The following is a 19,909-nucleotide window of genomic DNA, read 5'->3' on the forward strand; positions in this document are numbered from 1 at the left end:
TTTAAGTGAGACAGGTGTAATGTGTGCGACAGATCAATAATGAGGCAAGGTTCAGTTACTCTTATTTAAAGCTTTACTCAATAATTGAATTGAAACATGTAACAATAATAAATGGGGGAGAGAAAAAAAAAAAACATTTATAATTATTATCTTTAAACAAGAACAACGAGTGTAAGGGCCTACTCACACTATGCCATCCGTACCGTGCCCAGGCCCGTTTCCCGGATCGTTTGAGAAGTGTGAGTGCGCTGAATCGGGCTCAAGCACGGTTCACTTGGCCGGCCCTGGCCCGGTTGGAAGAGGTGTGCCTGAGCGCGGTACACTTGGGCTTTGGCGCGGTACGCTTGTGTGTGAGCGCGAAACGCGCCAAAGCCCGAAAGCGAGACGTGACTTTTAAGGGACTGTTTGATATGGATTTATTAATCATTTTTACTGTTCAGTGATCGCAAACTGCCGTAGTTTATTAAAGACGCAAACTCCTAACAGCACGCCAGCTGCGCGCCTTCAGCAGATCTCCTCATTCCTGCAGCACGAGAGCATTATGATTGTTTATGAGCGCCAAAAGTGGCGGATCTGTTCGGTAAAATATCTGACTGTGTGTCCCCGCATCCCTAAGGACTGTTTGGCGAAATATTTGACTGCATGTCACTGCATAACAAACGACAGAAAGGATATAACTAGAGAAATCTCCACTGTGCTGCTGAGTGAGAGCGTATGGCAAGCCGTTTTAACATTTAAACCTTGTTCTGACTATCCATAAATATATTTAGAGATAATTATATATTTTGACAAGTCATTATTATAATTCGACTTGTCAGAATGACAATTAGAGATATCTGCAATTACAATTTGTACTAGTACGAAATCAGATTGGAGATATCTGCAAATATATTATGACTAGTCATATTCCTCCATTGACTTCCATTGAAAAATATTTGCAGATATCTCTAACTGAGTTTTGACTCGTCAAAAATCCAATTCAAGATAGGCTATCTACAACTGTAATTCGACTATTAGTAAATTAATTAGAGATATCTTCAAATATATTTGTAAATATCTCTAAATATTACGAATTAAAGACATCTCCAAATGTATGACTAGTAAAAACTCAGTTAGAGATATCTCTAATTACAATTGTGACTAGTCAAAACTCATTTAGAGATATCTGCAAATATTTTTCAATGGAAGTCAATGGAGGAATATGACTAGTCATAATATATTTGCAGATATCTCCAATCTGATTTCGTACTAGTACAATTGCAATTGTAGATATCTCTAATTGTTATTCTGACTAGTCGAATTATAATTATGACTAGTCAAAATATAATTAGAGATATCTCTAAATATATTTATGGAGTCAGAACAAAGATTTAAATGCTAAAAAGGCTTGCCATAGAGAGCGCTTCTGAACAGCGCAGCAGCGATGACGTAAGCGTGCCGAGGCCCGATATGGTGTGAGCGCGGGCCGTCGGGGGAGACGGGAGGGGGGTCAAGCGTGCTTTGGCCCGGTTCGAGGCAACTGTACCTAGTGTGAGTACGGCCTAAGCCAAATCAAAGAAATTAACAAAACAAAACAATCCTTAAATCTAATATCTTAACTAGGCGTCAAAAAGAAACGCAAATAAAAACCGAGATCTTCAGTGTGTACGACACCCCAACTAAACTAATCAAACTAAAAAATCAAAACTCAAAATACACGGGTGGCAAAACACTCAAACTAATCGAACAAAACATCAATCTAAACTAAAACAAAACAAACCGGATAAGTCCGTTAAATCTTAGTTTAGAATCACACAACCATCATCATATTATGTTACTTAAAGCCAACGAAGTTCAACAAGCAACTCGAATTATCACAGTAACTGAGAGATCACAAAATAGACGAAGCATTTGCACAAACAAATTGCGTGGAGCACAAAGGGTACGCCGAGGCAGGGCGCACACCACACACTGGTCTGACAGGGCTTTAAATCCTTGCGGCTCGACCTGGGATTGGTGGAACCGGAGAGCGTCATAATGATGATGGACAGAATAATAAACCAATGAGAAACCTAGGGTTGAGCAAACAGAGAGGAGGGTGAAAAAAAAAATCTGTCTTATCAAATGTTTAGCATTAATCAATAGCTTTTTTTATATTTGGAATTGTCAGATATTCTAATAAACTAAATTGTTTAAGTTATATCATTATGGATCATGGGGTGTCACGGTGTTGCAGTGGGTAGCACCATCGCCTCAGTTGGCATTTCTGTGTGGGGTTTGCATGTTCTCCCCGTGTTCGCATGGGTATCCTCTGGGTGCTCCAGTTTCCACCACAAGTCGAAAGACATGTGATCTAGGTGAATTGGGTAGGCTAAATTGCCCGTAGTGTATATGGATGTTTCCCAGTGATGGGTTGCAGCTGGAAGGGCATCCGCTGTGTAAAACATATGCTGGGTAAGTTGGCGGTTCATTCTTCTTTGGCGACCCCTGAATAATAAAGAGACTAAGCCAAAAAGAAAATTAATGAATAAATTATGGATCATCTCTTGTTCATAATGAGATCCTAATTCTCGGCCAAACTTTGAATGACTCTTCAGTGCGCTATAATGATGGCTGCAGTTTATAATTCGAATGCATAACTGCACGCTAATAAATCAATAATTATTGAGGTGTGTTTTGTCTTTCAGGTTCTCTTCAGGCTTAATTTTCTTGTGGTGGTGCTGTGTCTGGTTATGGACAGGCCTTATCAGTTTTATTACTTTGTGCCTCTGGTCACCTTTTGGTTTGCAGTTATTTATGCCACAATGGCACTGTGGCCACAGATTCTTCAAAAGCAAGCTAACGGTAACTAAAGTCATATTACAGTATTAGCATTTATTAATTTAGCAGACATAATGGCTTTTAAATTGATTTGGATTCATAAAGCATCGTTTCCCCTTTCTTTTCTCAATGTACAGGTAGTGCATTCTGGAATCTGGCCCTGTTGTTGAAACTTCTGGGTTTGCTTCTTTTCATCGGATTTTTTGCATACTCGCAGGTGAGGTGACAGCAAAACATATCCTTCTCTTGGTTTTTAATGTTTATATTTCTAAGTAAGAATATCAAATCTACAAGAGTCTGATTTTGCTGTATGTCATCCTGAACACATGCGATGGTGATTTTACAGCAGTTAAAATCTGAGTAAGAAGACACAATATTTGCTTTGTTTAACCAATGAAAATGGTTCAAAAGTAGAACATTTGAGCATCTCAAAGTTTGTTTTAATTAATGAATTTGTTTTCGAAGGAATCATAGTAGCCCGTTCAGAAAGACTTGGGCTGCATTTTACTCTACTTTTAGACACGCTCTCACAAATTCCCTTCCTCTTAGGGGAATCCCCGCCAACATTTTTAAAGTGTCTTCCGCTTCAAGTGAATGAATGAAGTTGATTGATATGCCCTTGACTGTTCCGTTTTGACAGAGCGAGTGAGTTTGCTTCTTATGCCCACTCCAGCGCTTGTATGTCCCAGAATATAATTCCAGTCCCAGTCCACTTTTAGACATGTACTTCCCTTCCCTTGTTCTCTCAGTGGAATTCCCAACACCATTTTGAAGTTCATTCTACTTCAAGTAAACAAGGGAAGCTTACATGGACATACCCCCGATCTTTTGATTTTGACCGAGGTAGCACGACGCTTCATCTGTCCACTCCTGCACCTATGCGTCCCAGAATTATTTGTGGTAGTTATGTCACAACAGCGTGGTGCCCAAGGAACCAACCCTATTCCTGGAGATCTACCTTCCTACAGAATTTAGCTGCAACGTTGATCAAACACACCTGTCACTCTAGTTTGTGCATGCGGAATTCTGTCGTACGGCACTGCGAATAGGGTGGATTAAATGAGGTGATTAGACAAAAGACAGCAATTTGCTCCTGATTTTAAATTTATGTTAAAAGAGGTCATGTTTTGATCTTCGATTGGTCTTACGAAGTCACTTGATTTACGCATGACCTTGTGTTTCTGGTCTGACGCATTCGCGTGTGCATGAATTGAAGTGTATAGGGAGAAAAGCCCAGTGTGACAGCATCTTTAGTTGGTTTAGTTGCGTTTAATCAGGGTTGAAGCTGAACTTTGCATGAAGGTAGATCTCCAAGAACAGGTTTAAGCACTTCTGGTTTAGAGCATTAATTCCATTTAAACCCATTCAGATGTTTCTGCCAGTAGTGGACACTTGTGTAACGTAATTAATGATGCACATCCACGGGGATTGAGATAGAGGGAAGTTAGCAGTGAAGGGCATAAAAATTGGACTGGATAGCAGACTGTAGTTCCAAATGCTAAGGGGTTTAGGCCATAGGTGTCAAACTCTTTCTGGAGAGCCACAGCCCTGCACTTGTTTTGCTTTACCCAAGTAAACACACCCGATTAAACCAATTTATCCTTTCAGGTCGTTTGAAACCTACAGGCTAAGCAGGGTTGGGGCTGAACTCTGCAGGAAAGTAGATCTGCAGGAACCGGGTTGAGCACTCATGGTTTTAGGTCTTTCATTACATTTTAAGCCCAAGGGAATTTAGCAATGAAGGAAGTGAAGGCTATGAAAAATTAGACTGGAATGCAGGCAGTGTAGTTCCCAAATGCTAAGGGTTTAGGCCATAGGTGTCAAACTCAGTTCCTGGAGGGCCACAGCTCTGCACTTGTTTCACTTTAATCCCAAGTAAACGCGTGATCAAACCAATTGAGCCTTTCAGGTTGTTTGAAACCTACAGGTGAAGCAGGGTTGGAGCTGAATTCTGTAGAGTTGTGGCTCACTAGTTTTACACCCTGGACTTGGGGCAGGGGTGCCCAACTTTTTTCACGAAGATCTACCTTCCTGCAGAGTTCAGCTTTAAGCTTGATCAAACACACTTGTACTTAATTACCAAGTACTCCTTCAGATCCTACTCAGTTGGTTTAGATGTGCTTGGTCAGGGTTGGAGCTGAACTCTGCTGGAAGGTAGACCTCCAGGAACAGGATTGGGCACCCCTGGTCCACATGAACACGGGTATTTTCAAAACCACACATTTCATTCGCCTGCAGGATGGTAATCTGCCTGTGTTCTCACGTTTGCATTGATTTGTATGCAATGTACTAATGCAAATACTTAATTCCCTGTTTGGTGTCAACCCAGCATAAGTATCATTATCACCACCTGTTGGCTTGGTGCCAAAAACATGAGTTACAGTGCGTTTTTGTATTTTCATGTAGACTTTTTTTTTTTTTTTTTTTTTTTTTTTATAATCGTTTTTACAAAACCAGGAAAGTATCAGTTTATAAAAATACCCCTGTACGTGTGTACATGGCCTAAACCCACTCAGATATTCTGCCAGTAGTGGACACGGTGTAGCATAATCAGTGTTGTGCATCCGAGTTAACAAAAGGAGTCAAGTTAGCAAGTGAAGGGCATAAAAACTGGAATGCTGCCTCATTTTGTTTCTAAATGAATCAGCCGTTTGGAATGACTTGGTGAATCCCTCTTTAAAACAAGGAGTTTGTCAGCACCTACTGGTGGTTTTACTGTTTAACTCAGTGGTTCTCAAACTGTGGTACGCGTACCACTAGTGGTACGCGGGCTTCCTCCAAGTGGTACGCGGAGGAACTGCTGAATAATGAAAGAAACAATTAACACTTTTAATCCTTTAATGCGTAATATAACATCGATGTGATCAGCAGTGGCTGTTTTGTGAAGCGTACGATCACAACGCTGTGCTTAGAATGTTTATTTTAGTGCATTGTGTCATAAGCTGCTGAAAATCAGTTTCCGAAGTTTAAGAATTGATTCTGAAGCGTGATTTGACTGACATGAAAAGTAGCCAATCACAGTCGACCTTGTCTAGTTGCGTGAAACGTAAGGGCGGGACAAAGGCTTTCTGTGTTGCAGAGACAGAAAAAACAACTTAAAAACAAATGTTTTGTTGGAATAATGCTTCTCGGATGTTTTCACTATAGAGATGTCTAGCAGAGTAATTTAACCGCGGACATATTTCCTGCCTTTTTGATGATCTACATACACGTTTCGCTCTCCGACAGCCAGTCAACTCGCCTCTGACCTGTCACTCCTCTAAATACATTCTGAATGGCGGCACGGGAATGAAGGTATTGCGCAATTACTCATTTCTGCAAATGTGGCGAGTGCTTTATTTTAACACGACAGCGCAGTCATGTACGCAAATCGCTAAAACAGATATGCGAGCTCTTAAATATGCTTTTTTCAAATGAACTGCAAGACCTCTCATGATCGCCTGTGTGCTCAGATTGAATATAATCGCGATCTCTCCACTATTAAAGTAGACATTATTTATCTTTGCTCCTTGACTAAATTTAGTCAAAAGTATTCAAAGTTATCAAGTATTTAGAATTAGATTGATGCATGATCGATGACAATGCTAATGGTCTTCTTGTTTGGCTGTGTTGTAAAGTGAAACTTACTTTTAGCAAAGGTGGAATTTTTTTTTGTTTCTTTACGACAAAAGAATTATGCTGGAAATGTTTCTGGATGAGGTATTTGTGTGATTTATACATTTAGCTGTATTCTGATCTGTCTTAAAGCATTACAGGTCAAAGCAATCCGTTGTTACTGTACTTGTTTATTTATCAAAATTAACAATAAGACTCTTAAAGCACTGCTTTGATAAATGTATTGTTGTCACATTTTAAATACCTCAAGTAAAATGAAGCCATTTGTTTTATTTTTTTACTGACAGTGTACTTGTATTTTTTTTAAAGTTCCTATTTTAGATTAAAATCAAGTGTAAAATAAATCTACATGTGATGTACAGCTATTTAAGAAACAAATTTGCCATATTGTAAAGAAAAATAGTGTAACAAATGTAAATAAAAGGCTAAATTTAAATCTTTTTACCATATACTTTAATTTAACCTTTCAAAGCTTGAAAATATCGTTTAAAAATGGGCAAAAAGTGTCTCTATGGCCTTTAAGATTATGTGGTAGTTTTAACAGTGCTTTTGAAAAAGATTAATTGTCATGAAAGGAAAAATTGACCATACTTCCTTTGTTAGTGCAAATTCCTATACATGTAGCTTTGGGATTTAAGCAATTAAACCATTCAATCAGGTTTAAACTTAAAAAACGTGATTTCATAATATAAATCTGATTTTTTTTTTTCAAAAGTAACCAACTAGTACTTTTTAAAAGAGTACTTTTACCTAATATTAGTATTATTTACTAAAATTTGTGTTATTTTAGCAGTGTAATAGTAATTTTACTTGAGTACAAAAAAGATATCACAAGCATTTAGTGCAGGTTTATTATAATAATAATATATGATTAATACATATTATTATTAATGGTTTTTATTTGTATCTATTCGTATGCAGTGTTTTATGGGTTGCTGAGAATACATTTCAGGTCTTCAATACATAACATGTCAGTCTTGAAAAAAAATTAGGTGCTGGAAAAAGTGCTTAAAATTCCTTGATTTTCATTAGGCTGTGCCTGTATGAACCCTGTCATATGTACATTTAACATATATTTCAAGATTTGTCTGAAAGTGTAGGAATATGACATATAGCCTATATTCATAAGGTCCAAGCAACATCTCCAGCTTTTGATGAATAGGCTACTATGAATACTTGAGATTTAAGTACAGCAGTTTTCTTTTTACTTTTTAAGAACTGGTAATTTTTAATGAACTTTTAAAAGCACATTTTGACTAAAACTTTTTTTTTTAATCTGCAAGCACAGTTAATGTTCAGACTATTAAAAATGTTTAAAGTGATTGACAATAATACATATTCTTAATAATAGGAATTAATTTGCATCATTTTTAAACTGTGCACACCTGTAGCGGCTTAATTAGGCCTACGACGCTATTTTTTAATACTGGTTAAAAAATAGCGTCATAAGGTGGTACTTGGAGAGACAATTTTTTTCTAAGGTGGTACTTGGTGAAAAAAGTTTGAGAACCACTGGTTTAACTGATGTAATTTTGTGTTTCAGGAACTGTTTGAGGGCATTTTCTCTGTATGGCCTCTTTCTAAGCTCTTTGAACTGCAAGGAAGCATCCATGAGTGGTGGTTCAGGTGGAAACTGGACCGATTTGTATGTTAAACATTTTTATTTTTTTTTTTTAAATTTCTTTTATAAATGAAGTTGCTATATTTTGAAGCGTCACATCCTGATGTCTTCTCTCCACTCTTTTGGATGCAGGCTGTGGTCAATGGGATGCTGTTTGCCTTCATTTACCTGCTGCTGCAGAAATATCAGCTGCTGTCTGAAGGCAAAGGAGAGCCTCTCTTCTCCAACAAGATTTCCAACTGTCTGCTCTTTGTTTCTGTCGTTTCTTTTATGGTAAGGCTTATTCAGTTGTTACTTGAGAGAATTCGCCTTCATAATGCATTCAAATCTGGGTTAATTTCACACAAGAGATGCATTTTAGGGAGGGGGGTTTGGTACTTATTTTTGAATACTGCAAAAGTTGGTGATGCGTTGAGAAATAAAACAAGTATTTATTGAAGTATATAAATATGAAGTATTCTAAAGTTATTTTTAAGCAATCCATTACTTATTCAAGGACTTATTTAAACAAATATTAAAGTACTCATAAATATCATATTATTATTATTATTATTATTATTATTATTATACTTTATTGTTTTGATGTAATTTGATATGTAAAATTAGTTTTAGTTTGTTTATAGCAATACCAAGGGAAATTTTTTTTTTTTTTTTTTTTTTACTTTTTTATTTAATATATTCATTATTAATTTAGACGTTTTGTTTGAAATGCAAAAGGGTTTTAGTTGAAAAAATTATTTATAAATTCAAATCCTTTGTAGCCTAATGGACTTGGAGTGCAAAATTAGCATACAGATTTCGAATGTGTTATGAGGGCCGAATAATAGCACATCTGACTACTTCACAGTAGCTTCTTTTGTTGGCAGACGTACTCCATTTGGGCCAGTGGGTGCAAAAACAAGTCCGAGTGTAATGAGATGCATCCATACATTTCTGTTGTGCAGGCAAGTACCCATCACAATAGGTGCTATTCATATGGTATTCTTTTACACCATTATATCTATAATTTAACCAGTAACATGAACGGTGAAGATTCTTCGGTCACACTTTACAATAAGGTTCATTAGTTAATGTTAATTAATGCATTTACTAACATGAGCAAACAATGAACAATACATTTACTACTGTATTTGTTCATGTTAACGTTAGTTAACGAAAATACAGTAGTTCATTTTTAGTTCATGTTAACAAATAGTGCATTAACTAATGTTAACAAGCATAGAGTTACCTGAGCATAATTAACATTCAAATGTACATGTGTTGTTCATGTTAGTAAATGCATTAACTAATGAACCTTATTGTAAAGTGTTACCGATTCTTCTCCAGTAACCCATTTAAACAGTCATGTGTTTTTTTTTTTTTTTGTTTTTTTTTTTTGTAACAGAAAGAATATTTAATAACCTAAAATAAAGCTTCTCTTTCACAGGAGGCTGTTGTTGTTTGGATCTGTTGTGCTTTTGAGGCTGCTGACTTTTTCATCTCTACGCCTTTTCTGCCCACAGATTCTGGCTTTCATTTTGATCCGGAATATTCCTGGTTACGCTCGCTCTTTGTACAGCTCATTCTTTGCATGGTTTGGAAAGATCTCCCTAGAGGTGAGAGAGTACAAGCTTTGCTCAAATAAGCTTTTATAGGAATATTCTGGGTTACAGTCAACATCTTGTTTTTGCACAGTATTTCAGGTGCACTGTCAGTTATGATCACTGCTCCAATGCATGTTATTTCTACAATAAAATTTAAATGCATTTGCAGTGATCTAATTGCAGTGGAGTTTTTGAAAATCGACATGTAAAAAACTTTACATGAGTTTACATGACTGACTAAAAATCATTATAATAACTTAGCATTAGTGTGCAGTCACATTTACCAATGTTTAAACAGTTTTTTTTTTTTTTTGTCAAAACAGCATGCTGTAATGAATGTTCTGTGCACAAATGCATTCTGGGGACACCAGAGGCCTATGTAAAGCATAATAAGAACACTAAATGATTTAACAAATCTAAATCATCACATTTATGCTTCTAGAGTACCTTCTGTTGTGAAGGTATGGTGACGTTTATTGAATTTTTATAAAGTGGTAAACACCCCCACCAAAAAAAAAAAACTTTGTCATTTTAAATTCTTAGGAAGTTATCCAACCAGTTTCCAACATTTAAAAATAAATAAATATCCTCTTCATTACAACCAACCATAAAAATATCTCTGTAAATGCTAGGTTAAGTAGAAATAATTTATTTTAATTTATTTTATTGTTTTTAATTTTTGGGGTAAAACATCAAGCAATTTAAATATTTCGTTCTGTTTGTCTGTCTATCTATCCATCTATCTACATTTTATTTATTTTATTTAAATAATTTAGACATTTTTAAATTTATATTTGTTCACTTTAATTTTTGTAATTTTTTTTAATGTATTTTATTTTTTACGCTAACTATTGAGTTCCATTTTTACAATTTTCTTTGCTTCTAATGTTTACTTTTTTTTTCCCCTTTTAAGACCCTATTAAAGGAATAGTGTACTCACCCTCAAGCCATTACTTGTGTATATGAGTTAACTTTCAGACCTACACAGTCCCGAGTAGTTTTTAATTTTATCTTTGCTCTTCCATGCTATATAATTGTGTTGGATAGAGACTTTTATTTTGAAGCTTCAAAAAGCGCATAAATATAAAAAACATAATAATAATCATTTATCACCAAGGGGTTAACGCATCTCTTATAAAGCAGATTGATGTCTTTTTTTTTTTTTGGAACAAATATCTTAGTGTTTAAATGATAAACTTCAGTGACTGACTTCCTGTGTTTCAAATGACGTAACATTGGTAGACGCATGTATCTGCATTGTAATATGCTGTATAATGTTATACAATATCGTGAAGCCAACTGGTTTTCTTGTTCATTGTCGTCTTCTATGTTAAGTGGTTCATTATCTGCTATGAATGTGTCTTAAATCATGCGTGGTATACGGTACGTCAGTCTCACATAACGCACATTTACCAATGGAAGTCAATGACTGGAGTTTATAATTAAGTAAATTTAAATAATTCAGTGACAAGACATGCATTAATCCTCCTGTTGGCTTATGGGTTAATTTTAAGACAGAATTCTGCACTTTTTGAAGCTTCAAAATAAAAGTCTCTAATACTATTAAACAGCATGGATGAGCCAGGATAAAATGTAATGCTGCTCCTCCTACTGTATTTGTCTGAGAGAAAGTCACACAGAGCATAGCTTGAGGGTGTGTAAATTAAACATTTTGTCCAAATTAATTACTATTTAAAAGAGCTGAGCGGATTTTAAAGTTATGCTAACATGCTTCCCGTTGTCTCCACCAGCTCTTCATATGCCAGTATCACATTTGGTTGGCAGCAGACACCAAGGGCATCCTGGTCCTCATTCCCGGAAACCCCACGTTAAACATAATCGTCAGCACCTTCATCTTTGTCTGCGTGGCTCATGAAATCTCCCAGATCACCAATGACCTGGCCCAGGTGGCCATCCCTAAAGAGAGCGGGCCTCTGCTGAAGAGACTGCTGGGAGCTGGAGTCTTTCTAGTGCTGGTACTGACACTGTCCCAAAAAGACTAAAGCAATCCGGAGTACATCAGAATAAAGGCAGCCCAGAACGTTTATTTCCTAGGAATCAATCCAGGGATCTGTTTAACGCCATTGGTCTGAATACAAAACTCAAGCCAAGGAGCGCCTGTGAAATGGATTCTTGCATTCGACAAATCGCACGAGAAACTGTGTGCAAACTAACGCTCCATCTCTGAGATGAGTTTTACAGACAGTATTTAATAATAATAATTTATGTTTGTATTTTATACAAGATGTCTGCGTTTGTGTGTCTTTTTGTTTTTGGTGCCCATGACTGCAAAATGTGAAGTTGGAGTTACATTCCCGCGATTCAACATGTAAACTAACAGCGCGTCTTCGACTTGCGTATTATTACACACAGTTCATATCACACCAGCAGCTTTTTCCTTCAGGTGAACCACTGCTCAACCAGTCATTTCTGTGCTGTCGAATTTACTCCGTATTTGCGTCGATGTTGAAAAATGGAATCGAAAGCGACATGGAAAATGCGAAAGGCGGGAGACTTTCAGGTTTGTTTGGTTTTATTTTTAACATGAACTCCTGAAGATCGACTATTGATGTTGGTGAACTTAATAGTGGAGGTATTCAAAGCGCGATGTCCTTTTTATCCACTTCTGGTTGCACTGAGCGAGGAGCGTCTGTCCTGCAAACTGTGGCGTTTTTGAGCCCTGCACTTTCCTCACATGGTTTACTTCACAATAATTCAGCTTTGTCTGCGATCAGTGACCTCATTATTTATTGTGTCTTCATATCCGCTCAAACTGCTTGAAATGCTACAACTGAAGCTTGTTGTCAATGTTTTTATTTTTAATATATTACATGTAAAGAGAGAGAGAGGTTTAACTATCAGTTTTCACTGATAGTGCTGTAAATAGATTATGTGCCACTGTGAAGCAACAGGTCAGTTGTCTGAGGCCTGATTTGAGAACAGTGGCACTTTATTATACAGACTTTTCTGGCGGCAGAAGTTGCATTTATCATGAAACGATCACATTTGAATTTTACATGACATGGCAGTTCGGTATCTGTGAATTTTAAGCAAGTTCTATTCCTCTGGGTTTTATTTTCATCAGTGAAATGCTTTTGTTTTTTAAGAAAAGCTATATTTGTACAGTGTGCCATCAGCAGGCACTTTCATGCAACTGATTGTAAATGTTTATTTGAACGCTTCACCGTGTCGATGTTCATAAAAGGATTATTTGTATAGTTTGCTATAAGTTTAACTTAAAGAAACCCCAAAGGCCTCAAAGGATCTTTTTTTGTGTGTGTGTGCTTTCGTTGTTTTGTCCTAATCTGTGAAAATATTCATTTAATTTGAAAATGCCTTTATCTTATTGTACAGTCAATGTTGATGATAAATCTCTTCTCAAACTTGTCATTTTTAATAGATGTTTACGCTTACTGCACAACGCTGTCCATCTATAGATCTATAGCAATCATTTGCTCGCTCTATCTATCTATTGTTCATTCGTTGTCTGTAGCTATATTGTTCAATCATTTGTTCTGTCTGTGGCTATCTGTTCCATTCATTCTGTCTGTCTAGCTTTTGTTCAATCATTCATTCTATCTATAGCTATTGTTCAATTATTTGTTGTATCTATTGTTCAATTATGCGTTCTGTCTGTCTTGCTATTATTCAGTCATTCTTTCTATTCTATCTATTGTTCAATCATACGTTCTGTATATCTAGCTAATGTTCAATTACTCCTAGCTAGTTATTGTTTAATCATACATTTTGTCTTTCTAGCTATTGTTTAATGACACCTATCATTCCTACTAGTTGGCTATTGTTTAATCATTTGTTGTGTCTACTGTTCAATCATTCGTTCTGTCTATCTATTCAGTTCTATCATTCGTTCTATTGTTCAATCATTCATTCATTCTGTCTATCTTGCTATTGTTTAATCATTTGTTGTCTTTTTAGCTATTGTTCAATCATTCGTTCCATCTGTTGTTCAATCATTCATTCTATCAAACCTGTTTTTCAATCATTCGTTCTGTCTATAGATATTGTTCAACCATCCATTCTATCTATCTATTCTACAATCACTCGTTCTGTCTGTCTTGCTATTGTTCAAACATTCATTCCATCTATTGGTTGTTCAATTATTTTTTCTATCAAACTGTTTTTCTATTATTCATTCTGTCTATATTGTTCAATCATTCATTTTATCTATCTATTGTTGAATAATTTGTTCTATCTATCTATTGTTCAATCATTCGTTCCATCTATCTGTTGTTCAATCATTCATTCTATCAGACTGTTTTTCAATCATTCGCTCTGTCTATCTATTGTTCAATCATTTGTTCTGTCTATTTAGATATTGTTCAATCATACCATTTATCTAGCTATTCTTCAATCATTCGTTCTGTCTGTCTCGCTGTTGTTCAAACATTCATTCCATCTATCGGTTGTTTAATCATTCGTTCCATCTATCTAGCTATTATTCAGTTATTCATTCTATCTATTGTTCAATCATTCATTTTATCTATCTATTGTTCAATCATTCGTTCCATCTATCTGTTGTTCAATCATTCATTCTATCAGACTGTTTTTCAATCATTCGCTCTGTCTATCTATTGTTCAATCATTTGTTCTGTCTATTTAGATATTGTTCAATCATACCTTTTATCTAGCTATTCTTCAATCATTCGTTCTGTCTGTCTCGCTGTTGTTCAAACATTCATTCCATCTATCGGTTGTTTAATCATTCGTTCCATCTATCTAGCTATTATTCAGTTATTCATTCTATCTATTGTTCAATCATTTGTTCTGTCTATTTAGATATTGTTCAATCATCCATTCTATCTATCTATTCTACAATCACTCGTTCTGTCTGTCTTGCTATTGTTCAAACATTCATTCCATCTATTGGTTGTTCAATTATTCTTTCTATCAAACTGTTTTTCTATCATTCATTCTGTCTATATTGTTCAATCATTCATTTTATCTATCTATTGTTCAATCATTCGTTCCATCTATCTGTTGTTCAATCATTCATTCTATCAGACTGTTTTTCAATCATTCGTTCTGTCTATCTATTGTTCAATCATTTGTTCTGTCTATTTAGCTATTCTTCAATCATTCATTCTGTCTGTCTCGCTGTTGTTCAAACATTCATTCCATCTATCGGTTGTTTAATCATTCGTTCTGTCTATCTAGCTATTATTCAGTTATTCATTCTATATATTGTTCAATCATTTGTTCTGTCTATAGATATTGTTCAACCATCCATTCTATCTATCTATTTTACAATCACTCGTTCTGTCTGTCTTGCTATTGTTCAAACATTCATTCCATCTATTGGTTGTTCAATTATTCTTTCTATCAAACTGTTTTTCTATCATTCATTCTGTCTATATTGTTCAATCATTCATTTTATCTATCTATTGTTCAATCATTCGTTCCATCTATCTGTTGTTCAATCATTCATTCTATCAGACTGTTTTTCAATCATTCGTTCTGTCTATCTATTGTTCAATCATTTGTTCTGTCTATTTAGATATTCTTCAATCATTCGTTCTGTCTGTCTCGCTGTTGTTCAAACATTCATTCCATCTATCGGTTGTTTAATCATTCGTTCCATCTATCTAGCTATTATTCAGTTACTCATTCTATCTATTGTTCAATCATTTGTTCTGTCTATTTAGATATTGTTCAATCATACCTTCTATCTAGCTATTCTTCAATCATTCGTTCTGTCTGTCTTGCTATTGTTCAAACATTCATTCCATCTATCGGTTGTTTAATCATTCGTTCCATCTATCTAGCTATTATTCAGTTACTCATTCTATCTATTGTTCAATCATTTGTTCTGTCTATTTAGATATTGTTCAATCATCCCTTCTATCTACCTATTCTTCAATCATTCGTTCTGTCTGTCTCGCTGTTGTTCAAACATTCATTCCATCTATCGGTTGTTTAATCATTCGTTCTGTCTATCTAGCTATTATTCAGTTATTCATTCTATCTATTGTTCAGTCATTCGCGCTGTCTAATTTGCTATTGATTAATCCTCTATTGTTCCATCTATCGTTCAATCTATCTATTGTTCAATCAATCATTCTGTCTAGCTATTTCTCAATCATTCATTCTGTCTATCTGGTTCTTGTTCAATCATTCGTTCTGTCTATCTGGTTCTTGCTCAATCATTTGTTCTATTTAATCTGTCTATCCATCTATCTATCATTCAATCATTCCATCATTTATTCTATTGTTCTTTCCATCGAACAATTTCTATTGATCCATCGTTCTATCTAGCTATTATTCTATCATTCATTCTATCATTGTTTCTATTGTTCTTTCCATATTTATTTTTGCCTTCTGTCGTTCTCTTTCTATCTTCATCATTCTGTCTTCAGTCTTTTATTCTTATGTTGATAAATCTACCAATCCATCAGTCTATTAATTTATAGATATCTTTCTGTGAATTTATAGACCGATGTCAATGTCTACAGGGTGCCAAAATCTTTCAAAATAGCCTTTTTTGTACTAAATTTATAAAGGCCTTATCCCACTAGAGGGTTAAAGATGAGTAAGTTGTTGTTAAAAGAGTGAATTATCTATTAAATATGAATGACGCAATCTTTTAAACCTTCTCAAAACACATAAATCCTCATTTCTGTTTAAATGTCACCCAAGAATTAAAAAAAAACACACACCGATGTCATTGTTTAGTGTCAAGTGTACTATTTTATTTTTTTACAAAACACATTTACGCTTATAGCAACAATCCTGTTTAGATCTTATTAAATGTGACTCCGTAAGTGGTCAAAAAAAATCTAAATAAAAAAAGTTGCCGCATTAGATAACATATTAATGCTGATATTATTTTGAAGTCTTTTTTTAGTGTTCAGATCCCATCATTAGTCCTCACACCTATATTACACTTCCAGACGTGTGCATGAACATGCAGTCGTTGAGCTTGTTTTGCTACAGCTACTGTACACATGCACATTTGGCACAATTAAACTCATACAAAAGTGAATCCACGTAAAATCACAAGTTCAGAGCTTCGGCCACCTTCCGCTCCTCAGGAATACCATTTACCTACAACGACAGAGAGAAAAGTTCAGAAATATGACCATAAAAAGTCATTTTATTGTTTCTAAAACACATTACGGCAAATGCAAAGAGTGATACTCGCCTCTAGCCTCCGAAAAGTGGACATACAATAATTATCTCCTTTGTTAGCGTGAATGAATGAACAACATGTTAGACGAGAGAGATTTCACACACGTCTGATGGCAGTTCATTATGTGAACACTGGAGTTCAGCAGAGAGCAAGGAAAGAAACTACAACACTCATCTCCCAGAGGAAAATCACCAGAGGCTTAAGTTGTTTTAAAACCTCATTTGGGGACTGTTCACACCTGGTCGCTTGATGCGTTTTTTTTCTGATGGGAAAGCTATGCGAGCGTGAAAAAGACAGGACTAAATACCCTCAGAGATGGTCATATAGCTCACAACATGTGCAGATCACTTCAGGAGGAGGTCTGGGACGCATTCCAGACAAAACTGGACATGTCTAAACGCATCTGGGTTGTTGAAACCACGTATGTAAATTTGATTTCTCCTAAAATAAAAATGTGAAGGTGCATATGTTGTGGGCTATTTGACTGTCAGATAATGTACTGCGGCGTGGGTTTTCGCCGGGTGCTCCAGTTTCCCCCACAGTGCTTTAGGTGAATTAGATGAACTGAATTGGCTGTAGTGTGCGAGTTTGTGTGAATGTGAGAGTGTATGGGTGTTTCCCAGGACTGGGTTGCAGCTGGAAGGGCATCCTCTGCGTAAAACATGCTGGAAAAGTTGGTGGGTCATTCCGCTGTGGCGACCACTGATAAATAAGGGACTTCAAAATTAATAAAAATCTGACGCGTTGACACAATCGCCTTGTGGTTGGCGTGGTGCAGTAGCACTTCAGGGCGTCCCGAGTTCGAAGCCGGCTCTAGGACATTTCCCGCTAGAGGTCTGCATTTCCGCAGCTGTCCCGCGAGCGCAGCCGGACCCGACCAGATTTCTGCTGCGCGGGAATTTATTTCCGAATAACTCGCGGGAGCGGTCGGTAACGGGTTTAATTTGGGACGGGAGCGGGCTGTCTAGCAATATCACTACCGACTCCCGAGCGACCACGCGTATGTATGTGTGTAAATAAAATAGCGCAATGCTGTGTTTAGCTTGTTTGTTGCTGTGTGTGTGTGTATGTGTGTGCACGTGCGAATTAGAGATGTGTGTGTGTGTGTGTGTGTGTGTGTGCGCGCGCGAATGAGAGAGAGAGAGAGAGCTTTGCCTGTGTGTGTGCTTAATGCTTATGTGTGTGTGTTAGTGCGCGCGCGAATAAGAGAGAGAGAGCTTTGTCTGTGTGTGTGTGCTTGGTGCTGTGTGTGAGTGTGTTTATACAGACAGCTTGTTATAGGCTGTCTGGACTGTATAGTTGGGTGATTTTCGGTTTTGTTCTCCACCCCGCTCTTTAGCGGGATCGGGTGCGGCGGGTAGAAAATGTGGTGGGTCGGGCAGCGGGACAACAAATGCTTACAGTTTTTCTTGTTTGCTTTGACCTGGTTAAAGAAACTAGGTTCCTCTTCATTTTCCTCATCACTATCCCAGCAGAGCAGAGGACCGGTCTTGCAAATGTGTAAACCCTTTCTCATTGGGTTGACACATTTTCCCCACCATTTTCCAAACAGTTAACACAGATGTCATTCAAGCAGTCCAAACTCCATTGTTTTAGTTTTGGTAACCAAACAGAATCCATCTATTCCTAACTATTAAAAACTACCAACATCAGTATGAAATCACTGAAGCACCGGTTTGACACTCCTTCACACAAATCTTCAATTAGCCATCATTCTGCAAACCTTATAAAAACGGTGGAAGGTCTGTGTTGTTCTGTGCCAGCATTGATGGAGGAGGTCAATATGGCTATGTCCTATACTGTAGTATATTAGTTTACATGTGTTTTCTCTAATATTTACAGTATTTTATCACTTTTGTCTGTTTTTTTATATACAGTATTTCAGTTTTCAGCCACAGTTTGAAAAATGTCATGAATTCAATATATATTCAATCAAAGCACATCTTATTCTTGATCCAATTCTTTGCAAAAAGGCGAATTTGACAGCCCAAATAGAGACAACAAATGCCATTGGCTATAAGCTACAATGGCAAGCAATGGTGGTGCATTTTGAGTTCTGTATTTTGTATTTTGTTGTGCATTGTGTAATGATTAATTGAAAGAGCTCATATACTTGTTTGCAAGTTGTGTAGTTTGAAGGTAAAACTAGCTTTTGTTGCATATGTTAAATGTTTTGACACAATATGTGCCTTTTGCAAGCAAAATGTGTCATTTTGACCATGAGTGCCGCTGTTTAGGCCTGTGTGTTAACTGTTTTGAAAATGTGGAGTTTCAGTTGACAACTGCATACAAGCAATTGAGAAAAACTGTAATATAGGCGGGAGCGGTCGGGTTCGGGCTAAAACCTGGCGGGTGTGGGCGGGAGCGGGATTCAAAATTTAGTCCCGCGCAGATCTCTACTTCCCGCCCCTATCCCCCCCTCTCTCTCTCTCTCCCGCTTCACTTCCTGTCTCATTACTGTCTTACCTAAATAAAAGCCAAAAATATATCTTAAAGAAAATCTGATGCGTTATTCAGTGTAACCTTGTTAAATTAGCATATAGTGCGAAAGTTGAATTATATCTGTTTGATGGACACAAATGTATGTGCTCGAGTGTAAATGGAAATGTTTTCACAAATCAGCTGTCCAGTCAGAGAAAACACATGAAGTGACCAGGTGTAAATGTCTCCTTGCTTTGACCAGGTGAAAATGCTTCAGGCTACTCCCGTACCAGAAGGTGTTGTTCATATCAATGGGATGAAAAGCTTCTTAATCTAATCTAATCTGACCTAATCTAATATAAATGATGATACACTTACCAGAAGTCTGCTGCTGTGGTATTTGGATCTGATTCTGTAAATTTCTGTAAATAAACACAAAATGTTGGTCACGATTATTAGCACTCATTCAGGGGATTCATCCTGAACAAAAAACACCAGTGTGACATTCAGTTGTGTTCTTGCAAAACAGAATTCAGCTTTCTTGTAAATGAAAAAGCTTATTTTTTGACTGTCTTAGTCCTTTGACTTTAAAATAACCAACACTGTACATCTCTCTATGTTTAGCGTGAAACTCTGCTTTATTTATTTATTTAGGCCGACTTATTTGTATTTATGTTTGTACTTTTATTTTAGTTGTCTTTTATTTCTTTAATTCTACTTTGC

The 19,909-nt window shown here is 36.4% G+C and overlaps 2 protein-coding genes across 14 annotated transcripts in view; one reads left to right on the plus strand and one right to left on the minus strand.

Moving 5' to 3' along the window:
• The window catches only part of casd1 (CAS1 domain sialic acid O acetyltransferase 1), a 28,362-nt gene extending 15,480 nt beyond the window's left edge, over nt 1-12,882 (plus strand). The window contains exons 12-18 of one of the 2 annotated variants that reach the window (NM_001278180.1): nt 2,667-2,823; nt 2,937-3,016; nt 7,958-8,059; nt 8,168-8,308; nt 8,902-8,979; nt 9,538-9,630; nt 11,370-11,860. In NM_001278180.1, the coding sequence (NP_001265109.1) occupies nt 2,667-2,823; nt 2,937-3,016; nt 7,958-8,059; nt 8,168-8,308; nt 8,902-8,979; nt 9,538-9,630; nt 11,370-11,621 (903 nt within the window). In that variant the 3' untranslated portion in view covers nt 11,622-11,860. Of the gene's footprint in view, nt 1-2,666; nt 2,824-2,936; nt 3,017-7,957; nt 8,060-8,167; nt 8,309-8,901; nt 8,980-9,537; nt 9,631-11,369 lie in introns of both variants that reach the window. The other variant, XM_087294960.1, reaches the window with a different exon arrangement.
• Nucleotides 12,883-16,295: 3,413 nt separating this feature from the next.
• The window catches only part of sgce (sarcoglycan, epsilon), a 31,416-nt gene continuing 27,802 nt past the window's right edge, over nt 16,296-19,909 (minus strand). For 6 of the 12 annotated variants that reach the window (XM_087294023.1, XM_087294021.1, XM_087294026.1 and 3 more), the window contains 3 exons: nt 19,565-19,608; nt 16,778-16,815; nt 16,296-16,680 (listed from right to left, as the gene is read on the minus strand). In XM_087294023.1, coding sequence (XP_087150149.1) covers nt 16,630-16,680; nt 16,778-16,815; nt 19,565-19,608 — 133 coding nt within the window. In that variant the 3' untranslated portion in view covers nt 16,296-16,629. The remainder of the gene's footprint in view (nt 16,681-16,777; nt 16,816-19,564; nt 19,609-19,909) is intronic. The other 6 variants (XM_087294024.1, XM_087294029.1, XM_087294027.1 and 3 more) reach the window with 2 other exon arrangements.

The sequence above is a fragment of the Danio rerio genome, chromosome 19 (genome assembly GCF_052040795.2).
Source record: "Danio rerio strain M-AB ecotype USA chromosome 19, GRCz13ab, whole genome shotgun sequence".
Classification (NCBI taxonomy): domain Eukaryota; kingdom Metazoa; phylum Chordata; class Actinopteri; order Cypriniformes; family Danionidae; genus Danio; species Danio rerio.